The following is a 25,676-nucleotide window of genomic DNA, read 5'->3' as shown; positions in this document are numbered from 1 at the left end:
GTGTGTGAGACAGACTGCCTCAGGTTATGTACCTTTGAACGAGCACCAGAGTCTTCTCTGTCCTCCTCTGTTGATCATGTGTTTTATGTTGGCCATCGGCTGCTACTTCCTGTTGCTTTTTGTTGTTGTCATTTAGCAGACGCTCTTATCCAGAGCGACTTACAGTAAGTACAGGGACATTCCCCCCGAGGCAAGTAGGGTAAAGTGCCTTGCCCAAGGACACAAGGTCATTTAACTGGCAACCTTCAGATTACTAGCCCGATTCCCTAACCGCTCAGCCATCTGACTCCCTATATTGTTGACATTAAGCACACCGCAATCTCATAATCTGCCATCTTCTGAAAACAGCCCTGAATGTAAATCTCACGTGTAGTCTACACAGATCGGAAAACCCAGCTGAGGGTAAAACAACATTACGTCATTCTCACAGTGCTTGATTGTATCTATCAAAATCGTGTAACATTATAAGGAGCTTTGGCGACACCTAAAGGACGTTGGATGGTACTGCAGAGCATGTTCAGAGAGACTGACTAAAAACCACAGTAGGAAGCATGTCATTTCCTCTCTTTAATTCAGTCATTATTTCATTCATCACACATCACACATTTCTCTTCTTTTCTATCCAAAAACGACACAGGTTGGGATTGGAGACAGTTGTAGTAACTGTACACATCAGTAGTTTTCTTGGTTTTTCTTGTTTGGTCTGTTGTTATAATAACAAATATATACAGATATTCCATTGAGATAATTGTAATAACAATAATTAATCATATTTTTCAATAGTAACAATATTTTCAATAATAAATAATCTGAGTGTCCTTGACCACACGAGGAGAAGCAGGGGGCATTGTGACTCCCCCTCAGGATCAATGGGATTGTCAGCATCCCATAATGCACAATTACAATAAACAAACACACTCACACGTACACACATGCACGCACACAACAGACACACACTTATACACCTGTGCAGTCAAGTAAATACTGTCTGTAGCCTTGACTAACTGCACTTGAAGTGGTATCTTATTTGGAAACGGGAGTCTCATAATTGGTCGACCATATCTTGGCGCCGGCCAGTTCGTTCTCCTATGACAAAGACTGATAACAATATGGCTAATTCAACCAAAGACTCAGTTTGTTTCATCCCAGTAATGCATAATGCTGAAAACTGAGACAGGAAGGACATACAGTCACAATTGATAAATATGGGATTTCCTTATGTAAAAGCAGGTAGTGTTGATTCACTGTTTATTGCGAGAGGATACATGAGTCTTGAATCCCGTCATGGTCCTTCTTCCGCTAGTCTGGTTGTCGGGCGGAATGTGCTGGACTGAGGAACGTGTGAAGAACATGTGTGGAACGTCTGGGTAACATCTGGAGAACTTCTAAATATTTCCAAACAGTCGTAGCAACAGTCAGACAATGGACGTTTGAATGGTTCTGGAGAGAGAGACGCATTGTTCTCTTCTCCTGAGATACAGTCTATAATACACACACGCACATACACACATTCACCAACACACACATTGCCAAACCAATATGAGCAAATTGTCTCTAACTGGTTGTTGTGGCAGGAATGGTGCAAGCTTTGAGGAAATTAATCAACTTCCTGTCGTCCAGTCTTCCAGGGGAGAGCCTTCTTCCTGTCCTCCTATCACTTGTGCTTTAGAGTTGAAATGGCTTCCTTGTTCAATATCCTGTTTCCCGACTGGATGAGGGTGTAGGGGTTAGGTCAGGGGGTGTCAGTGTAACAGGTGGGATGTGAACCACCATTGTTGGCCAAACATCCACCACCAGGCTAACGAGTTCTCAGAGTCCAGCGGCCATTTATTTTCTATTTCTAAGTGACAGGCAGGGCTACACTGCTACATCAGGATAGACCAACCCCCTGACAGGAAATCCACCTTCACAGACAGGAAGTCTCATTGTGGCCGGGGAAGGAGGAGGAGGGGCTGAAAAAAGCGCAATAGAGAGGAGAAGGAGGTGGGAGAGATTACCATCGGAAAATTTGTCTCTGGATCAGAGTGTGTGCTATCCTACCTACAGTACCTGACTAAATGTACTAGGAACAAGAGATGAGATGATCCACTTGCAAGAGGGGGGACTGGGGAAGACAAAATATATGAGCGGCAATATGAATGGACCCCCCCAGCTGTGTGAGTGTTGGTACAGTCCACAATTCCTGAGGGGGGTTAGTGTGTAGAGGAAGACCAACCCTGAGGTGAGAGGATGGGTTCCTGGAGAGCTCTCCTCCAGGTGTTAGAACAAGTTCAGGGAGGGGGCACAGGGCTGAGAGATGCTGTTGTGACTGGTGAGGATGAAAGGGTGAAAAGAGAGACCATTGGTAAGAGAAAGAGAGAAGCGCAGAGGAAGAGAGTGGCTGTAAGAGAGCAGTGCTGAGACAATGCAGATACAGCGAAAGAACCAAAGAGAGAGAAGGGGAAATTAAGTGAGAGAAAGATAGCCACATAGGCTGCTTGAATACCACACCAGATGAAGGGGGAGGATAGATGGATGGATGGATGGAGCCTAAGTGCTTGAGGGGTAGAATCTGGGTCTAGGACAGCAGGGTGGGCCCTGCACACTACACCTTTACAGGATTGGGAGTGGGCATTGGTAGCGTCCCACACTAGTGCATAACTGAGCATGCTATTTGGGAGCTGGTCCACTTCACATGAAGACCTGTGTACTTGCACACTTGTTAGTGTACACACACAGTCAAGTAAATACTGTCTGATGTCTCGACTGACTTCAGTGTACTCGCAGTGCGCTAGTACGCAGCGTGCTGGTACCCGGGGGCCCCCGCTATGAGTACTGCTGTCCGCAAAGCGTGGCTGGCTGCAGCTGTCCACACAGCGGCACGGTGCTGTCCTTGGTCTGGCCCTCCATGTCCATGTCCATCAGGTTGGGTCGGGTGGCGCCGGTCCCGCTGTCTCCAGACCCGAGGGGGCTGTCGCAGCTGCTGCCCGGGGATGAGCTCAGGGTCCGGGACAGGGAGGCTAGCTTCCACGGGTCTGGGCGGACCCGCACCGGGGTGGGTCTGGGTCTGGGCGCAAACTCCAGTGTTTTGGGTCTTTCCAGGGGGCTGGGGGTGGAGAGGGGGTCGCTGAGGAGGGGGTCGGAGATGGGGACCGGGAGTGGGAGGGGGAGGGGGAGGGGGAGGGGGGAGGGGGGGCTTTGCGACGGAGGACGGGGGGGAAGACGGCGAAGGTATCCGGGAGACGAAGGATGTCCTGGGTCTCCCTCAGACCTGGAAGGGAGGGTGGAAGGGAGGGAGGGGAGAGGGATGGGGAGATGGAACGAGAGGGGAGTAGAGACAAGGAAAGAGAGGGAGGGGGAGATTTAGAGAGAGAGAGGAAGGGGGAGACGGAAAGGGAGGGCCAGGAGAGAGATATTTAGAAGAACGGAGAAGACAGGAAGCAGCCAAAGTGAAAGGCAGGAAGCATGAACGCGTCAAACACAGAAGAACCTCTGTGGCAACACTCTCAGACCTGGGACCGCCTACATCCTCCTCTCACCTGTGCGAGGGACGAGGGGGGGGGCTGCCGCGCCCGGCGGGGGTGGGAGGGGCATGCTGCCGTCCGAGGGGGTCCTCCGGTGCCCCAGCGTCTGTGCCCGCGGGCGTATGGCTCCGTCTGAGGGCGTGCGTCTGTGGCCCCGGTTCAGTGCCATGGTGGCGGAGACGTGCGTAGGCGTCAGGGACTGGTTGGGCTCCCTCTTGAAGCTCTCCGCCCGCAGGTCCAGCAGCGGGTTGAGGGCGGGGGCGGGTGGGGCCAAGGGCGGGCCCAGGCCCACGCCCGGGGTGACGGGGTAGTCGTCGGGGTCGGAGGGGAGGAGGGACTTGGTGGAGTTGCAGTCGGAGAGGGAGGAGAGGGAGAGGAGGGTGACGGAGGGGGAGGGGTCCATGCAGGCCAGGGCGGAGTCTTGGTGGCGGGTGAGCGAGAGGGAGAGCGTGCGGCTGGGAGGGGAGGTGCTGCGGCGGAAGCGTCCCGTCCGCTGGAAGAGCCCCTCCTTCTTCTTCCTCTGCTCCTGGTCCTGTTCGTCCTGGAGCATCTGGGCAGACGGAAACTTGGCTCAACAACAACAACAACAACAAGCTGGACATGTATCAGCGTGCAGGGGGATACAGGTGGGCTTCATTGTTTTTATCCACCCAAATTTAAACTATTTACTTGATCTCTCCATTCTGTGTTTCATCTCTTCCATCCATCCATCCATCCCTCTATTCCTCCATCCCTCCCTACCTGTAGCCTCCCCAGTTGCAGCAGGTCTTGTCCCAGAGCTACAGAGGCTAGCAGAGAGGCACAGCCCAGCAACAGGACATCACTCTTCTTCCTCTGGCTACAGCGCCTCAGGGAGTCCTGGTAGCCCACTTGGGCCCCCAGACCTCCAGGCCCCAGGCCCCCAGGCCCCAGACATGCCCCAGGACCAGGCCCTGTTCCTTGGCCGCCCATGCTCCACAAGGAGCCTCCATCCTCCACCGCTCCATTACTACTTGACTCTGTGTTGGGCAGAGAGCCCGGAGACTCCTCCAGCTCACCGCACTCCTCTGTCAGAGAGCGAGGGATGGGAAAAAGAAAGGGAAGGAAACAAGAGAACGAGATAATGAACATATGAAATCAATCTGTGTAATGATTGCTAATGTTAATGAATACTTGGTCAAGCTTCTTTATGGTGAGAAGGAAGGGGTGAGGAGGAAGGAGGGAGGAGGGAGGAGGGAGGTGGGAGGAGGGAGGAGGGAGGAGGGAGGAGGGAGGAGGGAGGAGGGAGGAGAGAGGAGGGAGGAGGGAGGAGGGAGGAGGGAGGAGGTGAGAGTCTCGAGAAGAGACAGGGTGTATAACTGACCCATCTCGTTGAGGCTGGAGAAGCCTGCCGTCATGGGGGCATGTTTGGGGGACTTGCCCAAGTTAGGGGCGCTAGAGGACCACACCTTACAGCCTTCACCTAGAGACTTCAACCTGCAGGGGGCGACATATAAAACAAAGTTGTAGCTAAATGCAGTAACAAGTTCTAAAACTTAGTAGCTAAAACCGTGATGAACCTTTACAAATCACACATAATTCATCCAAAATTGTCTAGATTAGAGAGAAAGGTCCAGGTGAGAAATGTAAATCTATATGTTGGTGAAGTGTGTAATTAAAGTTCAGAGTCTGTCCACCTACTTGTCCTCCCCTCCGACCCTCTCTCTCTGGTGGGTGGAGCTTGGGCCCCAAGTCCGCCCCTTCTTCTTACTGGTGGTGAGCTCCTCCTTCTTACATGCAGAACTCCGCCCCCAGGTCTTACTGCCATCACTGGGCGTCACTGAGGGAAGCAGTGAAGTTTAATACAAGGGTAGAACATAGTTATAACAATGGCAAGAGCAGAGTCAGTACTCCGGAATCCAACATCTATCTGGGTGCCCTTGGTTCGACTCACCCCCCAAAACCCCCCCATTGTAACCATCCCCCAAAAATGAGTTTGGAAACAAAACTAAGTGTATACGTACGTCGTATGGCGCGGAGGCGGGGGATGACCCCGGGGCTGGCGGGGGGGGTGGTGCTCTCGCTGCCCTGCAGCTTCCTCTTGTCCACACTGGGCGACGCCTGCACAGTGATCTTGTGCTCAAAACCTGCAGACACACGTAGAACATGGGTCACAGACCCATTCAAATTCACATAAGTGAAGTGTAAAAGCTATTTAAACCTAACACTGATGTGAAATCAACAAATAATCAATTCTGGGGGTGCAGTTCCCGCTCCCACCCACCAGAGGGCAGACTGATGGAGTTGCTGTCTCGGCCCAGCTTTAGCAGCCTGCTCTTCTTGAAGTGTCCCTTGCGCTTCTTGACCCGGGGCTTCTCCTGGTACATCTGGTGGATGATGATGTTGAGCTCCCGCTCCACAATGTCAATCTCTCTCTCTGCCAGCTCCTGCTCCCTCCTCTTCAGCTGCTCCTCCTGCTCCTTCTGCTCCTCAGCAGCCCGGGCCAGCGCCTCCTCCCAGGACCTCAGCTCCTACAGGAGGAGGAGAGGAGGAAGAGAATGGAAGAGGAGAGGAAAAGATGAGAAGTGATGGAAGTAGAAGAAGAGGAGAGGAAGGGGGGGGGGTGAGGAGAGGAGACGGGAGGAGAGGAGATGGGAGGAGAGGAGAGGAGAGGAGAGGGGAGGGGATGGGAGCGAAAGAAGAGGTGAGAAAAAAATGAGAAAGAGCCATATGGAGTGATGAAATCAGAGGCAGTGTTGCAGCGACACCCCGACACCCTGAAGGGGTTTTCACATCACCATGGTAATCCTACTTCTCACTTCTGGCAGAGGGAGTCACAGAAGTACCCTTTAGTAGAGTTCAGCAAAACTGGTTTGTACCAAGGCTAAGATGAACCAGAATGTGCCAGTATGATTAGCTTTAATTCCTCAAGCTCTAACTCGGATCCAATTTCAGATGTCTATGTTCTATCCAAACCTAGAATCAAGTTTAGGGGGTGGGGTAAGAACAGGCTCGGGGCCTCTAAAGGGGAGCCCCTTCTTCCCACCTTCTCCTTGGCCCGGAGCTCATCAAACATCTGTTGGATCTCCAGCCTCCAGTCCTCCTGCAGGGAGTGGAAGGACTCCAGAGGCATCTGGAACATGGAGGACTGCTCAATGGCCAGGAGACGAGTCAGGATGCTGCTGAAGGAAGGGCGGCTGTGGGGGTTAGGGCTCCAGCACTCTGAAGACGGAGAGAGGAGAGGAAGGCTTTCATATGTACATTAGGATGAGACTGGAACATCCGAGTGCTTCAGCGCTTCATAGGACACCACAGTGAAAGAATACGACGGCTGGTTCCTCAGTAAATACTTGAAATGTGTATGTACCATCAGACACTCTGAGAGATCAGGAGGGAGAGAGAAGTAAAGGACAGAGCGTGGCGAAGGAAAGATGATCAGGGAGAAAAGAGGATGAGAGAGGGGGGGGACAGAAATAAACAGAGCGTACAGGCGAGACAGTTGACAAAGGAGAGATTATAGGATGAAGAAGGGATAAGATGAAGGAGAGGGAGAGCGGGATACAGGAGAGATAGAGCATTAGGGACGGATGGAGGGAGGAGAAGTGAGGGATGGAAGTAGTAAACAAACTCTGGAATATTTTCCTTCGACTGCTCAGGCAATTTACAGTGAAACTGGCCTCATAATAGCCAGCCATCTTCAATCTTCTAGTATATGCTAGCTTTCCTGGCAGTGGCCATTTTGGATTCAACTTCTCTGCAGGAGGTTGAAGTCTCTCTCCCCCTCCGAGGTCCAGAAAAGGGCCGGGTTTCCCAGATTCGTTAAGAAGCTCTTAATGCTAAGAGCTTCTTAAGAACGATCTAAGAGCGTTGTCTGTCCAATTACTTGGCCATCTTGACTTCTGACCTACAGTGAAGCTGTCCTACAGTTCAGCCATCTTGGCTCTTACCTGCCAGCAGCAGGGCAAAGGGCTCAGGGCAGGTGGAGGGGACAGGAAGGGTCAGTTTGTTCATAGCCACGCCGTACGCCACGGCCAGCGCGTCGATTTCCCGGTATGGAACCTCCCCCGTCAGGAGCTCCCACAGGAGCACCCCAAAACTGAGGAGGGGAAAAAGGAATGTTCATGTTTCAACAAAGTACGTAGGCAGATCTCGAGGTGTAATTCACAAGAAGCTCCTCAGGCATTCACACATCACTTCCCTCCCCTCCCTCTGTTTCTCACTCCCTCTCTCCCTGACTCCCCACAATCTATTTGCGTCTTTTACTTCTTCACCTTTCTCCCTCCTTCTCTCTCTCGGTATCTCTCTGCCTTACTCTATCTCTCCCCTCTCACCCTTCCTCTCCCTTCCTCTCCTCCCTCCATCCCTTCATCCGTCTCTACCTCCAGACGTCGCTGCTCTTGGAGAACAGGGACAGCTTGATGACCTCGGGGGCCATCCAGGCGTAGGTTCCAGCCGCGCTCATCTTGGTAGTCTGGTGCCACTCCCGAGCCAGCCCGAAGTCCGTGATCTTCAGGGTCTTCCCCCACAGGTCATCCATCTCTACAGGCTCCAGGATAAGGACTGGGGGGGAGGGTAATGAGAGAGACACACAGAGTGAAGAACAGTTGATTTGTACTGGAAAGGTTGTGCATACTCTGTGGGCTTTCAGTCAGTAACTCTGTCAGTCAGTAACTCACTCTGTCTGTCTGTCTGTCTGTCCACAGTTGACCCTATCAACTCCATCCTTGTGTTGCTTTGTTAAGTCAGCAGGATCAACAGTACCAGCTCGTACTGAGCAGGAGCTCTGAGGAGCATGCTCTACCGGTTCCCCATCTTAGGTAAATAAAACAACAATGCTCAGCTGTTCACCAGCGTGTGTGAGTGTGTCCGTGTGTGTGTGTGTGTGTGACCAGGACCATTGTGTACATGGAATTTCCACACTGACTATGACAGAGATTACAAAGATAACCTTAAATTTTTCTCATCCGATTTTCTCTCTCCTCTCCATCTCCCTCTCTCTCATTTGTCTTTGCTCCTCCTTGTCTATGAGTCTATCCGTGTGTGGGCTGACTAGGGAAATATTTGGAGTGTACACAGGCACAGTCAGCACTGGGAGAGGAAGGCAGGGATAGAGGGAGGGAGGGAGGAGGAGGAGGTGAGTGGCTCTCTGGCTTATCTATGGCTGTATGCAAACAGCAGAGAGCCTACTGAACATACAGGAGAAGCATTGTTTGGCCACTCGCACACACAAACACACACACACACACGCACACACACACTCACGCATGCACACTCAAACACATGAACGCACGCACGCACCAACGCGCACACACATACACATACAGACAGAGCTCAAGTGATAAAGGTGTGTCTGTCTTAGTTGTGTTTTATGCCGACAGATAGCTAGTTAACGTGCACCCTAAAGATTGCTTGGAGATATTTAGTGTGCGTGTGTTTGCGGGTGTGTATGTATGAGTTCACATGTGTGCGTGTGTGCACGTGTGTGCTTTCTACAGAGCCAGAGCATCGGACTATGGAGAATGTGTGCTGTTCTCTGTGATAATCAGCCATTGTCATCCTCCAGCCTTTTTCTATTTCAATACCATGGTCTGTCACTGAGGGACAGCTGTCTCCCCTGGCTCTATGTGTGTGTGTGTGTGTGTGTGTGTGTGTGTGTGTGTGTGTGTGTGTGTGTGTGTGTGTGTGTGTGTGTGTGTGTGCGTGTGTGTGTGTGAGTGAGTGTGTGCGACAGAGAGAGTTTCTGTTTTCTCGTGATATTAAGGGTGTGTCTGTGTCAAAGTCTATATGTGAGGGCTGCTGATACTTTGTTTTGGTGTGAGAGAGAGAGAGAGAGAGAGAGAGAGAGAGAGAGAGAGAGAGAGAGGGGGGGGGGGGGGGAAACGGAGAATCATTTGATCATTCACATTGTTGGTTTCCTGTCATCAGAGAACGAGAGATGTCAGGAGGATGTGTCTATAAATGCAGGGATAACACCTGCTCTCTTCCCTTGCTCCTCTCCTGTCAGTGTCACATGTTCACATGTTCACACTATCAGCCCCTCATTAACTAAATATAGACCCACATTTGAACCCCCACAACACCACTTTGCAACATCCTAAAACTCATCCTCACACACACACACACACGCTCACACACGCACAAACACCCGCACACACATACATATACATACATGCGCACATGAGCTGATACAGCACACACACCTACTCACACACAAACACCTGCTCTGCATCAATGAACTATATTATTATGCAGCTTAGTGATCCCTTCCTATGTATGCACGCTCCTGGACAATAGAAGACCTGCTTCCCACAAGCTGACTGTGAATGATGGTGAACGCACACGCGTGCACAAGACACACACACATGGAGTGGGGAAGAGAGAGCCAGCAGTCTGCAGCACTGACACCCTGGAGTAAACACTCATTTATTTATGACAGGGAGATATAGTATTACAAGAGAGATCAACTCAGCAGTTACTGTAGTAACACACACAAACAAAAACAACACACACACACTAGAAACAACGACACACATTAGAATCAACACACACAAAGACCCTCAGTCTAGCAGACTTCCCTGTAGCAGACCCTGTAGGTTAGACTAACTCAGTCTAGGAAAGACTAACTCAGTCTACGTTAGACTAACTCAGTGTAGGTTAGACTGACTCAGTGTAGCAGACATTCCTGTAGGATACCTAGGCCATCTGTTTGAGAATCTTCCCCATGTAAGGTGAAGCCGTTTGTTGTCGAGTATAGCTAATTAAATCTTCTTCTGACCAGTGGGAAACTGTAATGTGCAGCACTGTAAGCTGTGGAGTACTGTATGACGAGCCATCAGCTGATAGCTGTCAACAGTTTAACCAGTTATTCCACTGTTGTTTCCCTGGTAACCACAGGGTCACTCCAGTGTGCTTTCTTATCTACCCGCATGGTTGTTATGGTAACAAGGTCAGAGGTTCGTCTGGGTAAGATAGGAAGTGATGGAGCTGAGAGGTCAGGGAAAATCTGAATTCTCCAATCCCCTTCTCTCCTCTTCTCTCTCCTCTCTCCTCTTTCCTTCCCCTCTCCCTTTTCCCCTCTCCTCATCTCTCTCCTCTCTCTCTCTTCTCTCCTTCCCCTCTCCCCTCTCCTCATCTCTCTCCTCATCTCTCTCCTCCCCCCTCTCCCCTCTCCCCTCTCCCCTCTCCCCTCTCCCCTCTCCCCTCTCCCCTCTCCCCTCTCCCCTCTCCCCTCTCCCCTCTCCCTTCTTCACCTCTCCCCTCTCCCCTCTTCACCTCTCCCCTCTCCCCTCTCCCCTCTCCCCTCTCCCCTCTCCCCTCTCCCCTCTCCCCTCTCCCCTCTCCCCTCTCCCCTCCCCCTCTTCACCTCTCCCCTCTCCCCTCTCCCCTCTCCCCTCTCCCCTCTCCCCTCTCCCCTCTCCCCTCTCCCTTCTCCCCTCTCCCCTCTCCCCTCCCCCTCTTCACCTCTCCCCTCTCCCCTCTCCCCTCTCCCCTCTCCCCTCTTCACCTCTTCACCTCTTCACCTCTCCCCTCTCCCCTCTCCCCTCTCCCCTCTCCCCTCTCCCCTCTCCCCTCTCCCCTCTCCCCTCTCCCCTCTCCCCTCCCCCTCTTCACCTCTCCCCTCTCCCCTCTCCCCTCTCCCCTCTCCCCTCTCCCCTCTCCCCTCTCCCCTCTCCCCTCCCCCTCTTCACCTCTCCCCTCTCCCCTCTCCCCTCTCCCCTCTCCCCTCTCCCCTCCCCCTCTTCACCTCTCCCCTCTCCCCTCTCCCCTCTCCCCTCTCCCCTCTCCCCTCTCCCCTCTCCCCTCTCCCCTCTTCACCTCTTCACCTCTTCACCTCTTCACCTCTCCCCTCTCCCCTCGGCTCATCTCTCTCCTCTGTCCTTCCCCTCTCCCCTGTCTTCTCTCTCCTCACCCCTTCCCCTCTCCATCTCTGTCCTCTCCTCTTCTTTCCTCTTTCTCTCTCCTTCCTCTCGTCTATTCACCCTGTCCATCATCTTGCAGCACGATGGCACCCTCTCTCCATCTCTCTCTGCTCATCCCTCCCTCCCTCTCACTCATTAACAGGTGTAGCCTGAGGGATGGACCAGCTGTTGCAGCAATAAATTCAGCCAATCGGATTCCATGCCCCCCCACACCCGCCCCTTCAGTGTCACAGCGACACCCCTCTGGCACCACACAGATCGCCCCCCCCCACACACACACACACACACACAGTCCTCCATACACACATGCACGCACACTCACCCAAACACACCCATATGCTGTGTAATAGTGTAGTGTATAGTTTTGGTATCCCGAGACATGTTTCCTAATAACAGGCTTGCAGAGCAGGAAGGAGAGGAAGACTGCCCCGCCCCATCACACACCACAGCACTGACCCTCACCCTCCCCTTACCCCCTTGCCATGTCTCTGCTCCCCCACCCCTTCACCTAGTGCCCCCTCTCTGACTGTCTGCCTCTCCAGCTGGTGTTCGCATGGAATACACACACACTTATCATAAAGGGGGAGACAGGGAGAGGTGGAGTGTTGGAGAGGTGGAGGGGGAAGAGGAGGAGAAGTAGACAGGGGGCAGGGGCAGACAGGGAGAAAGAGAGTGGAGGAGAGAGGCGAAGAGAGAGGAGAGGCGGAAGGGGGAGAGGGAGACGGGGGAGGGGGGAGAGAGGACGAAAGAGAGTGAAGACAGAGAGAGGGGTGCGAGGGGGATATATAGAAAAGAGAGAGAGAGTGGAGAGATTGCAAGGAGGGTGTGTGAGGAGAGGTGGGGGAGGAGAGGTGGGGGAGGAGAGGTGGGGGAGGAGAGGTGTGTGAGGAGAGGTGGGGGAGGGGAGGTGGGGGAGGAGAGGTGGGGGAGGAGAGGTGTGTGAGGAGAGGTGGGGGAGGGGAGGTGGGGGAGGAGAGGTGTGTGAGGAGAGGTGGGGGAGGGGAGGTGGGGGAGGAGAGGTGGGGGAGGAGAGGTGGGGGAGGAGAGGTGGGGGAGGAAAGGTGGGGGAGGAGAGGTAGGGGAGGAGAGGTGGGGGAGGAGAGGTGGGGGAGGAGAGGTGTGTGAGGAGAGGTGGGGGAGGAGAGGTGGGGGAGGAGAGGTGTGTGAGGAGAGGTGGGGGAGGAGAGGTGGGGGAGGAGAGGTGGGGGAGGAGAGGTGGGGGAGGAGAGGTGGGGGAGGAGAGGTATGTGAGGAGAGGTGGGGGAGGGGAGGTGGGGGAGGAGAGGTGGGGGAGGAGAGGTGGGGGAGGAGAGGTGGGGGAGGAGAGGTGTGTGAGGAGAGGTGGGGGAGGGGAGGTGGGGGAGGAGAGGTGGGGGAGGAGAGGTGGGGGAGGAGAGGTGGGGGAGGAAAGGTGGGGGAGGAGAGGTAGGGGAGGAGAGGTGGGGGAGGAGAGGTGGGGGAGGAGAGGTGTGTGAGGAGAGGTGGGGGAGGAGAGGTGGGGGAGGAGAGGTGTGTGAGGAGAGGTGGGGGAGGGGAGGTGGGGGAGGAGAGGTGTGTGAGGAGAGGTGGGGGAGGAGAGGTGGGGGAGGAGAGGTGGGGGAGGAGAGGTGGGGGAGGAGAGGTGTGTGAGGAGAGGTGGGGGAGGAGAGGTGGGGGAGGAGAGGTGTGTGAGGAGAGGTGGGGGAGGAGAGGTGGGGGAGGAGAGGTGTGTGAGGAGAGGTGGGGGAGGAGAGGTGGGGGAGGAGAGGTGGGGGAGGAGAAGTGGGGGAGGAGAGGTGGGGGAGGAGAGGTGGGGGAGGAGAGGTGGGGGAGGGGAGGTGGGGGAGGGGAGGTGGGGGAGGGGAGAGACAGAGATGAGAAAGAAGGACAGAGCCTTCAAAAGAGAGAGAAAATGACAAGAAGGAAGGGCAGAATAACGAGACAGGAACGAGGGCAGGGATGTGAGGGAGAGGGGGATGAACTGGACAGGGGTGAGGCCGAGGCAAGAGAGGAAAGTGGAGTAATGTGGGTGAAGGGATGAGGGGAATCATAAAGACAGAATGATACATGAAGATAAAAGGATGTAGGTTGGAGTGGTTGAAGAAAGAGAGAGAGGGAGAGAGGGAGATATGTGGAGGGATGCAGAGAACACAGATCCACGGTACAGCCAATCATATTCAGCTATCTTAGAACACAGACCACAAAACGGCCTATATTAAGCCTACAATCAGATTAAGCTATGTTAAACACTTTCAGCTACACTAGTTAACCACACTATGGTGACATGATAACAACACAGCTGTTCAAAACCACAAAGCGTTTACTGCTGTGTAGCTTCACGAAGGCTACACAACAAAACTGTGTTTAGAAGAATCCACTATTAGAATCCACTAACATAATACACTATTAGAATACACTAACATAATACACAAACATAATACACTAATAGAATACACTAACATAATATACTAACATAATACAGTAACATAACAAACTAATAGAATACACTAATAGAATACACTAACATAATACACTAATAGAATACACTAATAGAATACACTAATAGAATACACTAATAGAATACACTAATAGAATACACTAACATAATACACTAATAGAATACACTAATAGAATACACTAATAGAATACACTTATAGAATACACTAATAGAATACACTAACATAATACACTAATAGAATACACTAACATAATACACTAATATAATACACTAGCATAATACACTAACATAATACACTAACATAATGTCCTGTCTGACAGATTCTGCTCTGCTCTACTCTGCTCTGCTCTGCTCTGCTCTGCTCTGCTATACTCTACTCTACTCTGCTCTGCTCTGCTCTGCTCTGCTCTGCTCTGCTATACTCTACTCTACTCTACTCTGCTCTGCTCTGCTCTACTCTACTCTACTCTACTCTGCTATGCTCTACTCTGCTATGCTCTGCTCTGCTCTGCTCTACTCTACTCTACTCTACTCTGCTCTGCTATGCTCTACTCTACTCTGCTCTGCTATGCTGTCCTGCTACCAGGGGCCATGTCGGCTCTGATCTGAGCCACACACTGGCACAGTTTCACCCCCAAGACACTGGCTTTGTCTCAGCTCTCATGCATCTGGCTTCTCTCTGGAGGGGCTACTAAGAGACTTTGTGTGTGTGTGGGGGGTGGGGGAATGTTTTGGTGTGTGTATACATATACATATACATATACATATACATATACATATACATATACATATACATATATATATATATATATATATATATATATATATATATATGAGAGAGAGAGAGAGAGAGAGAGAGAGAGAGAGAGAGAAATACAGTTACTGTTGAACAGGAAAACTCAGTGTTGCCAAATGTCATCCTCATAAAGATATTACCAATAATATTATCGATCATTGTATATACAATTTCCCAACATTGTACCAAATTGAGAGGGATGTATTCTCTTAATACCTGTATCTGTAATTGGTGCTTACAGAATGTGTCCATATTTGGACACTTCCTTTTCACCACATTTGAAATGCAAACCAGCGACACCAGGAAACACAAGACATATTTGCCTGGTCTCTGAGTGTACACCTCTTCACACATACACCACTGATCACATGCTCTTTCATGGTTTCTCTTCTCACAACTCAAAATGATCGTTCTCTCTCTTGCTCTTTTTCTACCTCTCTGTCTCTTTCTCTCTATGTTGTGACCCTTGCTGTGACCTTAGTGACCCCTATGTGTCCTCTGGACAACCTCTCATCTATGGACATGGTGTAAATACCAGTTCTGTCAATTTGTGAGGTTCAACAAAATCCATCAAGTTAAAATGGACATTTTGAGTGGTTCAAATCTGAACAGAATCACCAGATCTGGCCAGACTCTCCTGAACATAATAATTTGTACTGACACCTTAGCTTGGTTTCACCCCACACACAAACGTGGCTAGCCTCTTCTATACTCAGCTGTTAGTAGGTCAAGGACCTTGCCTCTCGAGAGGCACCCTGTACAATGGGTGGGGGAGAGGGGGGGGAGGGTTCAGTCACGTGATGCTGGCAGATGGAGAATCATGAATCTCAAGACACTCTGCAACAGTGTTGTAGAAACCACTTATATGACATTAATCTGTCTGTATGTGTGAAGCCTATCAGTGATGTAGGGTTGAAGGTTTGTGTGTACAGCATGTGTGCGCATGTGTGTGGCTGGTTTCATCGGTTTATTGACCTGTATAGACACTGTTAGTATGTGTGACTACCAAATGTGTGTTTGGGTCTCTTTTACAATGTAGATGACCATTGATCATTAACCCCCCCTCTACACACACACACACACACTCTCTCTTTCAGTCCCTCTCTCACCGTAATGTCCCCATCTGCCTGTAAGTTTATCAGAATGGGAATCCTAGCATGTGTCACCTCTCTGGTCCTGTTACGTCTGGTTCTCACAGTAAAAGGCCTTGGTAGTGTTGAGCCTTATAGGACAGGACACACACACCAAAGATACTGTACAGTAAGCACCCAACAGCATCCAGCTAGAAACTCAAACAAAACCAGGTTAAGATCTCCTGAAACAGAGACATGTATGTACACACACAACAACAGGCACACTTTTGTTTTCAGAGTACAGCGGTCACTCTCTGGGAGACATTGATACCTTTATCAATGATAGTATTATCAGTGAATACCTGTATCTGTCACTGGGTGTTAGCATATTAGTCTGTAGTAGCATTGTGTGCTGCTGTACCTTATCAGACAGCACCGTGCCTCTATAGCTAAGTCAACATGGCTCCTGCTAGATGACATGGCTGCTAGTTAGCCTCTGTGTTCAGGGTATTAGTGCCATACCAATGGCTGACTCATTAAGGACAAGATTGGGAGCAAGGGTAAAAGGAGAGCATTTACTGACACACAGGCAGGCTCACCCACACACAGACAACTGAGGATAGACAGATCCGTGACAATAGACAGATCTCCAGTTACGTGTTTGTTTTTTCAAAATTCTGGCACTAGGTTTAATCTGTGATGGGAAGATGATTTGGAAGACTGGAGTCGAACCTGAAAGGAGCAGCACTGTAGGTCCTCCAGTCCCTCCTCTCCCTTCATCCCTCCCCCCATTATTGTCTACATCCATCCTTCTCTCGGCCCAGCCCTAGGGGAATGCTCTAAAGAAACCGCATTCCTTCTCCCTCTCTCACCCTCTCTCCCTCTTTCCATCCATTCATCTTCATGCATCCATCCATTCTTCATCCAAGGTCCACAGTCGGCTGCCATACCCGCCATCCCTTCCCTCCCTCCCTCCCTCCCTCCCTCCCTCCCTCCCTCCCTCCCTCCCTCCCTCCCTCCCTCCCTCCCTCCCTCCCTCCCTCCCTCCCTCCCTCCCTCCCTCCCTCCCTCCCTCCCTCCCTCCCTCCCTCCCTCCCTTCCTTCCTTCCTTCCTTCCTTCCTTCCTCTCTCCTCTCTTCTCCCTACTTCCAACCTTCCCTCCCTCTCTCTGTCTTCTACCTCTCTCCACCCCTCCCTCTCTTCTCTCCCTCCCTCCCTCCTTCCCTCTCTCTGTCCTCTCTCTCCCTCACCCAGTTGCTCCTGACATTGTGAATTCAGCTCCTCCTCTTTCTTGGGCTGCTGTGTGAGAATGGGGTCATTGTTGCCATACTGGTGTGCGAGTGTGTGTGTGTCCTAATGTCGCGCCACTGTGTCCTTCTGTCCCACCTCCATTTACAGTTAACAAACATGAACACACACACAAAGTAAGCCAGTTCTAGCCAGTCCAAGTCTCCCACCACACGCCTATGACAGAGATTAGCTGCCAGCGCTAGGCTGTTAGCTATAACGCTAATCCCCTCCTGCACAGACACACTTACACAGCTTCCCAGACACGGAACCATATCTACTGTACCCTTCTTATTTGTACAATTAACAATACAAACACAGCACCATATGTAGTCTTATTTGTTTATAGATTAATTCATAGATTACAGCCAATATGGTGTTTTTGGTCAGGACATAGGTGAGCATTTAAACTTGGGCCTTCAAGCACCACTGATGTGGCTGCCCACTGCTCCTGGCTGCCCTGCAAGGAAGGAAGGACAACAGGATGGAGGAATTGCAGAAGCAAAGTTCTCCGGTGGACGCCCTGGCATGTGTGTGTGTTCCGCCTCTCTCTGCATGCATGTGTGTATGTGCCACCAGTTGGGAGATGAATAAAAGATTCTTCTCCATCTTTTGTCTGTGGTTATGATGGAAACAGGGACCAGGCTGGTGGACACAGGGACCAGGCTGGTGGAAACAGGGACCAGGCTGGTGGACACAGGGACCAGGGTGATGGAAACAGGGACCAGGCTGGTGGACACAGGGACCAGGCTGGTGGACACAGGGACCAGGCTGGTGGACACAGGGACCAGGCTGGTGGAAACAGGGACCAGGGTGATGGAAACAGAGACCAGGCTGGTGGAAACAGGGACCAGGCTGGTGGAAACAGGAACCAGGCTGGCGGAAACAGGGACCAGGCTGGTGGAAACAGGGACCAGGCTGGTGGACACAGGGACCAGGCTGGTGGAAACAGGGACCAGGCTGGTGGACACAGGGACCAGGGTGATGGAAACAGGGACCAGGCTGGTGGAAACAGGGACCAGGCTGGTGGACACAGGGACCAGGGTGATGGAAACAGGGACCAGGCTGGTGGACACAGGGACCAGGCTGGTGGACACAGGGACCAGGCTGGTGGACACAGGGACCAGGCTGGTGGACACAGGGACCAGGCTGGTGGACACAGGGACCAGGGTGATGGAAACAGAGACCAGGCTGGTGGAAACAGGGACCAGGCTGGTGGAAACAGGAACCAGGCTGGCGGAAACAGGGACCAGGCTGGTGGAAACAGGGACCAGGGTGATGGAAACAGGGACCAGGCTGATGGAAACAGGGACCAGGCTGGTGGAAACAGGAACCAGGCTGGCGGAAACAGGGACCAGGCTGGTGGACACAAGGACCAGGCTAAAGAACTAGGCTTCAGCCTGATGTTGATGGTATAAACATTAGCCTCCATTAGCTGTGACAGCACTCACAACAGCAGTGAGCTTCACCCCTCCTCTCCTGGCTCCGCCCCTGTCCTTATGAGCTCCGTCCTCCTACTGGACCGCCCCCCTCTGCCATCCTGTCAGCCCTCACACACCTCTCTGCCCAGCAACACACACCGGAGGACTGACTAGCAGTTTGCTGCCCCATCCTTGACTACTTTGAGAATGTTGACAGTGGGCGGAGAGATTCCAGGAAGGGTTGCCAGGCTACATTAACCTGGTGACTAGCATGAAACCTTCCCTGTGACCTGAACACTAGCTTCATCTCCCCCCCCACCACCCCTACCCCTGATAATGACCTGATGAGTGGGATTATGATGTCTGTGTATCTGATAGCATGGGAGCAGTACTAGTAGTAGTGTACACATACACACACAGACAGGGAGCTGCAGCAGTGGGGTGGTGCTGCTGGCAGGCAGCCCATTAACTATGTATTCTCCTGTCCTGCATGGAAACACAGTGTCTAATGAGTGCAGCTCTGGAGACCGGTCATCATGGCAGGATAGGTTTTCCCCCTGAGTCACGTCTCTGATATGGGTGGCAGAGATAGTGCTGCGTCATGGCCTCCATTGACATGTGCTATTTCCTCAGTGTGTCCCAGGGTTCAGTTCTGTCACGATGAGGTCAACACTGGGTTTGCTACATCTACTTGTATCATCTGTGATCTCGTGCTGTTTGCCAGCTCTCTCGGCCCGGTCCACCTTGATGAAGGTGACGTTATCATGTTGTGTTTGTTACTGGTTAAATAAAGATTTAACAACAGAAAGATGAAAGTATCTCCAGTTTCCAGGACATGGACAGCTTCTAACCACCAGATCAGGCCTCCCGGGTGGTGGGACCAAAGAGGAGGGTGAAGAGTAGATGTGGAGAGACCAGAAGACAGCTACCTGACAGCCAACTAACACAAACTGACATCATGCTAAGCAGGTCAGCCTAATGAGATTACTACAGCTACTCACTCTACTCCACTCTGGCCTGGGGTGGCCTGATAAGTATAACAACACACAGGTAGACAGAGAGACACACAAACACACATGAACACACACACACACACACACGCACAATCCAGTGGGGAGTAGAGGAGAAGCTTGGGGCATAAGCTTCTCCGTAACCACGTCGATGCCAAGCGGGTCGTGGTTTGAAGAGGACACCTGAGACGCGAGCACCAGGACAATGAGCTGAGGTGTAACCCTAAACTGTGATGAGCCACTGTTTATCCCTCCATCTCCGCCTCCTCCTCCTCTTCTAGCGCTCCCCTTCTCTTTCTTTCCTGACTCCCCCGCCTCATTCCACCCCCTCTTTTCTCTCCTCCTTCTTCCCGCTCCTGAGTCTCTCTCAATCTCCCATTTTTCTTGCTCTCTGTACCACGTCTGATGCTCTCACTTTCTTTGTGCCATCACTTGTCACACAGGAGAAGGAAAAGAAGAGAGTAGGATAAGGATTGATGATGGAGATATAGAAGGAGATATGGAAGGAGTAATAGAATAAGATATAGAGGAAGTAACAGCAGGATATGGAAAAGAGAAAGAAAGTAAAGGATAAGAAAGAGAAAGAGAAGGAACATTTGACAAAGTACTTCTCCCAGAATCCTCTTTTTCTCCCAATGAGGGGATCTTGTCTGTACATTGAGTGACATTTGCACAGGCAGTAAGGCTGCGGGGTGAGGTGTGTGTATACTGAATATGTGTGTATGTGCTGAGTGGGTAGGAGTGTGTGTGTGTGCGCACGCAGAGGGGCTTGCAGCTGGATGACTCAACAGCAGTCCTGTAGAGACAACTGCTCTGGTGTTGTTGCCAAGGCGTCTCTGGCCAATACCCATCTGATTCCCATCATCACTCGTGCTAGGGACAGAGAGAGAGAGTAGAGAGAGGAGGGGAGAGAGAGAGCATGGGGGACAGAGAGGAGGTGAGAGGTAGAGGAGGAAAGAGACTAGTAGGGAAGAGAGGAAGAGAGGATGGAGGACAGAGAGGATGGGAGAGAAAAAGGGGGAGATAGATGAGGATGGGGGCGGTAAGGAGGGAGTTGAGAGAGGAGGTGGAGGGGTGGAGGTAGAGAGTTTGGGGATGAAGGAGGAGTGGAGGAGGAAGGGGACGAGGAGCCCAAAGAACTGGAGACAGAGAGAAAAACAGCTCTACGTATGAGACAGTAAGAGAGAGGGGATCAGGGAGTGTTTAGGCAGATCTGTGAGGGGTGTTTAAGCTACGAATCCTTTCCCTCGACCATCTCCCCGTTAGAAAGCACTGGACTCAACTTCCAGAGCAGTCAACCCCTGTGTATGTACACCCTCCCCCATACCTCACGCCACACACACACGCACGCATGCTTGCATGCACAAACACACACAAGCACCCATGCATGCACACACACAAACAAATACATACAATATACTCACATTAAGCCACACAAAATATACTCACAAGGACATGCACACATTCACATGACGACACACACTCACACACGCACACACACGAAGACACACACTTTTCTCTGATCCACCAACAACTGTAACTGCGTCTTTAAACTGCAAGTAGCACAAAGGACCAAAAATAGCTCTCTGAGTTGCAGAGCAGAACTGCTCATCCTGAGGAGTGAAGGCAGAAAGAGGAGGATGAGGAGGAGAAGAGGGGAGAGGGATGAGGAGGAGAGGGGAGAGGGATGAGGAGGAGAGGGGACAGGGATGAGGAGGAGAGGGGAGAGGGATGAGGAGGAGAGGGGAGAGGGATGAGGAGGAGAGGAGAAAGGGATGAAGAGGAGAGGGATAAGGAGAAGAGGGGAGAGGGATGAGGAGAAGAGGGGAGAGGGATGAGGAGAAGAGGGGAGAGGGATGAGGAGAAGAGGGGAGAGGGGTGAGGAGAAGAGGGGAGAGGGATGAGGAGAAGAGGGGAGAGGGATGAGGAGAAGAGGGGAGAGGGGTGAGGAGAAGAGGGGAGAGGGATGAGGAGAAGAGGGGAGAGGGATGAGGAGGAAAGGGGAGAGGGATGAGGAGGAGAGGGGAGAGGGATGAGGAGGAGAGGGGAGAGGGATGAGGAGGAGAGGAGAAAGGGATGAAGAGGAGAGGGATAAGGAGAAGAGGGGGAGAGGGATGAGGAGAAGAGGGGAGAGGGATGAAGAGGAGAGGGATGAGGAGAAGAGGGGAGAGGGATGAGGAGAAGAGGGGAGAGGGATGAGGAGAAGAGGGGAGAGGGATGAGGAGAAGAGGGGAGAGGGATGAGGAGAAGAGGGGAGAGGGATGAGGAGGAGAGGGGAGAGGGATGAGGAGAAGAGGGGAGAGGGATGAGGAGAAGAGGGGAGAGGGATGAGGAGAAGAGGGGAGAGGGATGAGGAGGAGAGGGGAGGATGAGGAGTACAAGAGAGGAGGATGAGAGGGATGAGGAGGGGAGGGGGATGACAGGGAAAAGAGTCAGAAGGATAGTTGTTTGAGGCCCAATGGCACCCTGCAGTGTTACACTGGGCTGTCTAGCAATCAGCTGCAAACCTCTGATGTTCCTTTCTGCATACTGATGGACACTAACCTTGACTACCAGGTGCTGGAACAGTAATATCTTCCAACGTGTTTATCAGTCTACGAATGGTCTTTTATCACACGTCATCACACACCCTCTCACACACACACACATACACCATCTCTCCCACACACTCTCCCCATCACAGTTTTAGCCTTTACTGAGAATAGACTAGAGTTGGAAAGTCAGTCTGCATTTATGGAGCATCACAGCAATCAAGTGCTCAAGCATGGCTAATGTACAAGCCTACAAAGAGGTGGAACAGTGTGTTCTTCTATTTGGAGTGTAACCCTGAATCATGACCTCTAACCCCTTAATCATAATGGAACAGTTCCTTCACAACCCGAAACATAAAGACACATGCCAGCTCTGAAATCCTCTGAAATAGTCTGCGGTTCTGCCCATTCTGCAACCCTAGAGCTGGCGACAAACACCAGATATCAGTAGATGCAGAGAGTTCAGCTAGGAAGAGGATCATAAAACCTTTTAGTGATTACATGATTTGAGATAGAACCAAAAACGTTATAATACTCACTGTTGCTTGACTTGAGGTCTCTGTGAATGACCGGTACGAACGTCTGGTTGTGAAGGTAGTCCATTCCTGTGGCGACCTGGACCGCCCAGTTGACCAGCACGCGGGGGGGCACCTTCTTCCAAGCCAAGGCGCGGTTCAGAGCCCCCCCCCGGGCGTACTCCATGACCAGGCAGAGGTTGGGCTCCCGGAGACACACCCCCCTCAGGGAGATGATGTTGGGGTGTCTGAGCATCCAGAAGAGCCGGGCCTCCTGACGCACGCTCTCTGCTGTGGCGCTGATGTCCTCGTCAGGATCCTGCCTGGCGGCCTTCACCGCCACTTCCTCCTCGCGCCACACCCCCTTGTAGACCTTCCCGAACCCCCCGGCCCCAATCACCTCCTCGAGGACAAGCTCCATGAAGTCGATCTCAAGGGGGCATTCCCCGACCCCCACCCCGCCCGGGCCTCCGGGGGTCAGCTGGGGGTAGTTGCCCCCCTCCCTCCGCGTCACATAGTTACTGGGGAAGATGCCCACCTTGTCCTGGATCTTCCCCGTCCACCAGCCCTCGTCACCGGATACCTTGGAGTCCTTGGAGAGGACCTCCAGGAGGTCTCCCCTGCGTAGCGTAAGCTCCTCGTCCGCCGTGGCCTCGTAATCGAACACGGCCGTCCAGTAAGGGTTGGTGGCGCCTCCCTGGCGGCTGGGGTGTGTGTCCGGGGAACCGGAGGAAGAGAGGGTGGAGGAGTTCCAGCTGGCCCCGTTCTCAATCCCCACGGCCGGGGCGGCACACATGGGGGGCGGAGGGGCCATGGACAGACTGAAGGGAGGGGGTTGGGGGGGGGCGGAGAGGTAGAAGCCAGGGGGAGGGGTGTCACAGCGGCCCCCACAGCTGGAGCAGGGGAGGGGGTTGGTGGTGCTGCTGGCCCTGGGGTAGGGCTCCATGGCTGTCCTCAGGCTGAGCAGCTCTGTGGGCCTGCTCTTGCTCGACTCACGGCCAGGATCCATGCAGGGCCCATCGGCCAGAGATGGGTCCAGTTCCAGGCCTCTGTAACCCAAGGAGGGGAGAAGGGGCTCAGTGGACCAGAGGGCCAAAGCTCCGTTCTCCCATCACCTGCTGGTACAACCCCAGGTCCAGTCACTAGTGTTGGTGTCACCCTGTTTGTGTGACAGGGCGCAATTACCATAGAGGTGCTCCAACAGTCGAATTCACAAAGGTGACCCCGGGGTCATAGCTGGGAGGGGGCGATCCCCGACGAAAGGTTAATGGTTACTCGGTTACTGTCTGAAAAGCTGCCAGGACAGACTCCAATGAGACAAAGGGAATATGTGTTAGTGTTACAAACACAAGCAGGTCTGTTCCCAGTCGAAACTCCCAGGATAGACCATTGTCCTGTTAGGAGATGTCCTCGTGGAAGGTAGTGCTGTCTGTGTGGGGCTCTGCTTCAGAACAGTGAGATCAGTTCAGACAGGAATACCCTCATAAACATTTATTTTAATGAATAACTGTCAGCCTATTTACTGATTCTCCCTGTGGACGGTTGTTGACCACAAGAGCTAAGTTTAAAATGGTGTGCTGTCATTTTTATTTCCTTGAATTTGTTCTCTGCTTTATGAATAACGCACGACCCAGGCTGCACATCACCTCGCTTCATTGAAAACAATGTTGCACTGACTGCCCGGCTGTGTTGAGATGGACAGACGGTGGACAATAAAGCCCACAGCAACTGAGAGCTGCACAACGCTGACAAAAAATTGGCTGGTATCTATTTGGGGCAAAGATCAGTCACACCGTGCGCAGGAGTACTATTTGACTCGAGAACGCCTGTATCACGACAGCATTCCCCTCGGAATCAGATAGCATGTTATTGCTCCTGGTTGGTATGGACACATAGACTAATGTCGCCCCAGACTGTGGTAAAGCTTGTCCAGGTTAAATCCCATGCATCGCTGAACGTGTAAGCCAGTTTAGCATATCCTTAAATAGCCCCAAGGTAAAAGGTTCGTCCATTTTAAACAAGAGACAATGACAGCAGAGAGAGAGCAAATACGCAAATATTCTGTGCCTTAAGCCTTGCATTTACAATAGCATTATTTTTGGCGATGAAAGATTGGTGGTCTCTCCTGTTACATCTCGCGGCCTAGGTCTTGCGCGTGTAGCCTACTTCAATAAAAGCGGATACATTGTGACCATGTCCAAAAGCGCTAGATCCCAATAGAAGACTTGTAGCCAAGAGACGCGACCTTTCTTCAGTGTGGTCTGTTTGAATAAAAATTCACTTGCCTTTGTCGTTGTAAGTGTGACAAAGCCCGTTAGTGTATCAAACAATACATTTGTAGTCGTTTAATAAATGATTGTCATGTGTAGTTATGGATACGGTGTTGCAAAACGGGCTGGTGGTGATCAAAGGTCCCTCACCTGCTCGTTCTCAAAAGAAAATATTGAAACCGCGATTAAATCAGTTTACGGTTTCCGTGGATGCGCTGTAATTCCAAATATTTGTGTTTCTGATTCGAATTGAAGTAATAAAAACAAGGCTCTTCTGTAAGGTGTTCACATTGGGAAATGATAAGTCAATTGTATACAGATACACCATCTTAGAAGCAATACGAATAATAAAAAATATATATATCAATTTTGATCATATTTATATAATTTCTGGATAATCCTCAATTAAATCCTCAGTTGTATCGCAGATATGAAATAAAATCCCACTGCAGACGGTTTCTTCGGTCCTCTTTTGGTGTAGCCTTTATAAAGCACAGGCCTTGTTCGTTACAGAAATATTCGTATTTACAGTGATATATCCTGGCGACTGTACATCACAACATCCACTGACAACGTCGCATGGGCGTGTGATTGCCTCCGAGTATACAGCGTCACCGTCCGTAACCCAATTCCGCAAATTAAAGCTCTTGAGGTCCTTATTCATATGGGTCGTTTGGCTTCTTGTCCATCACGATCAATTAGCTTTTTCCTTCAAAAGACGTGCCATTCAGTAGACCGTGCTGTCAGTCTGTGGTGACTTTGTATCCAAATACACCGGCTGGTTAGGGGGTGGCATGCACAGAGGCATTGTGGGTATTGCAGTTTCTTAGGATCGGCTGTGTCATCTGTCATATCGTATTTAGCCCTGATAGCTTAAATAGCATGTTGACAACTGGGGCCATCCCCTGTGTATCTGTAAGTCCAACTCAACCAAAGCGAGAGCTGAATATAGTTAC

General features: G+C 51.6%; 1 protein-coding gene across 1 annotated transcript; it reads right to left on the bottom strand.

Annotated features, from left to right (window-relative positions):
• Positions 1-554: 554 nt before the first annotated feature.
• map3k10 (mitogen-activated protein kinase kinase kinase 10) lies at positions 555-24,426 on the bottom strand. Its single transcript, XM_084674972.1, is given in 12 exon segments — positions 555-3,162; positions 3,165-3,250; positions 3,519-4,053; positions 4,245-4,549; positions 4,846-4,958; positions 5,163-5,301; positions 5,486-5,608; positions 5,746-5,992; positions 6,508-6,683; positions 7,409-7,557; positions 7,841-8,021; positions 22,475-24,426. Coding segments are annotated over 12 exon segments (3,396 nt in total). The 5' UTR covers positions 23,460-24,426; the 3' UTR covers positions 555-2,805.
• Positions 24,427-25,676: the final 1,250 nt, after the last annotated feature.

This window comes from Hypomesus nipponensis, chromosome 15 (genome assembly GCF_054491055.1).
Source record: "Hypomesus nipponensis isolate SF chromosome 15, ASM5449105v1, whole genome shotgun sequence".
In the NCBI taxonomy this organism is placed as follows: Eukaryota; Metazoa; Chordata; class Actinopteri; order Osmeriformes; family Osmeridae; genus Hypomesus; species Hypomesus nipponensis.
Note: the sequence above shows the minus strand (reverse complement) of the source record. Positions and strands in the feature narration are given on the sequence as shown.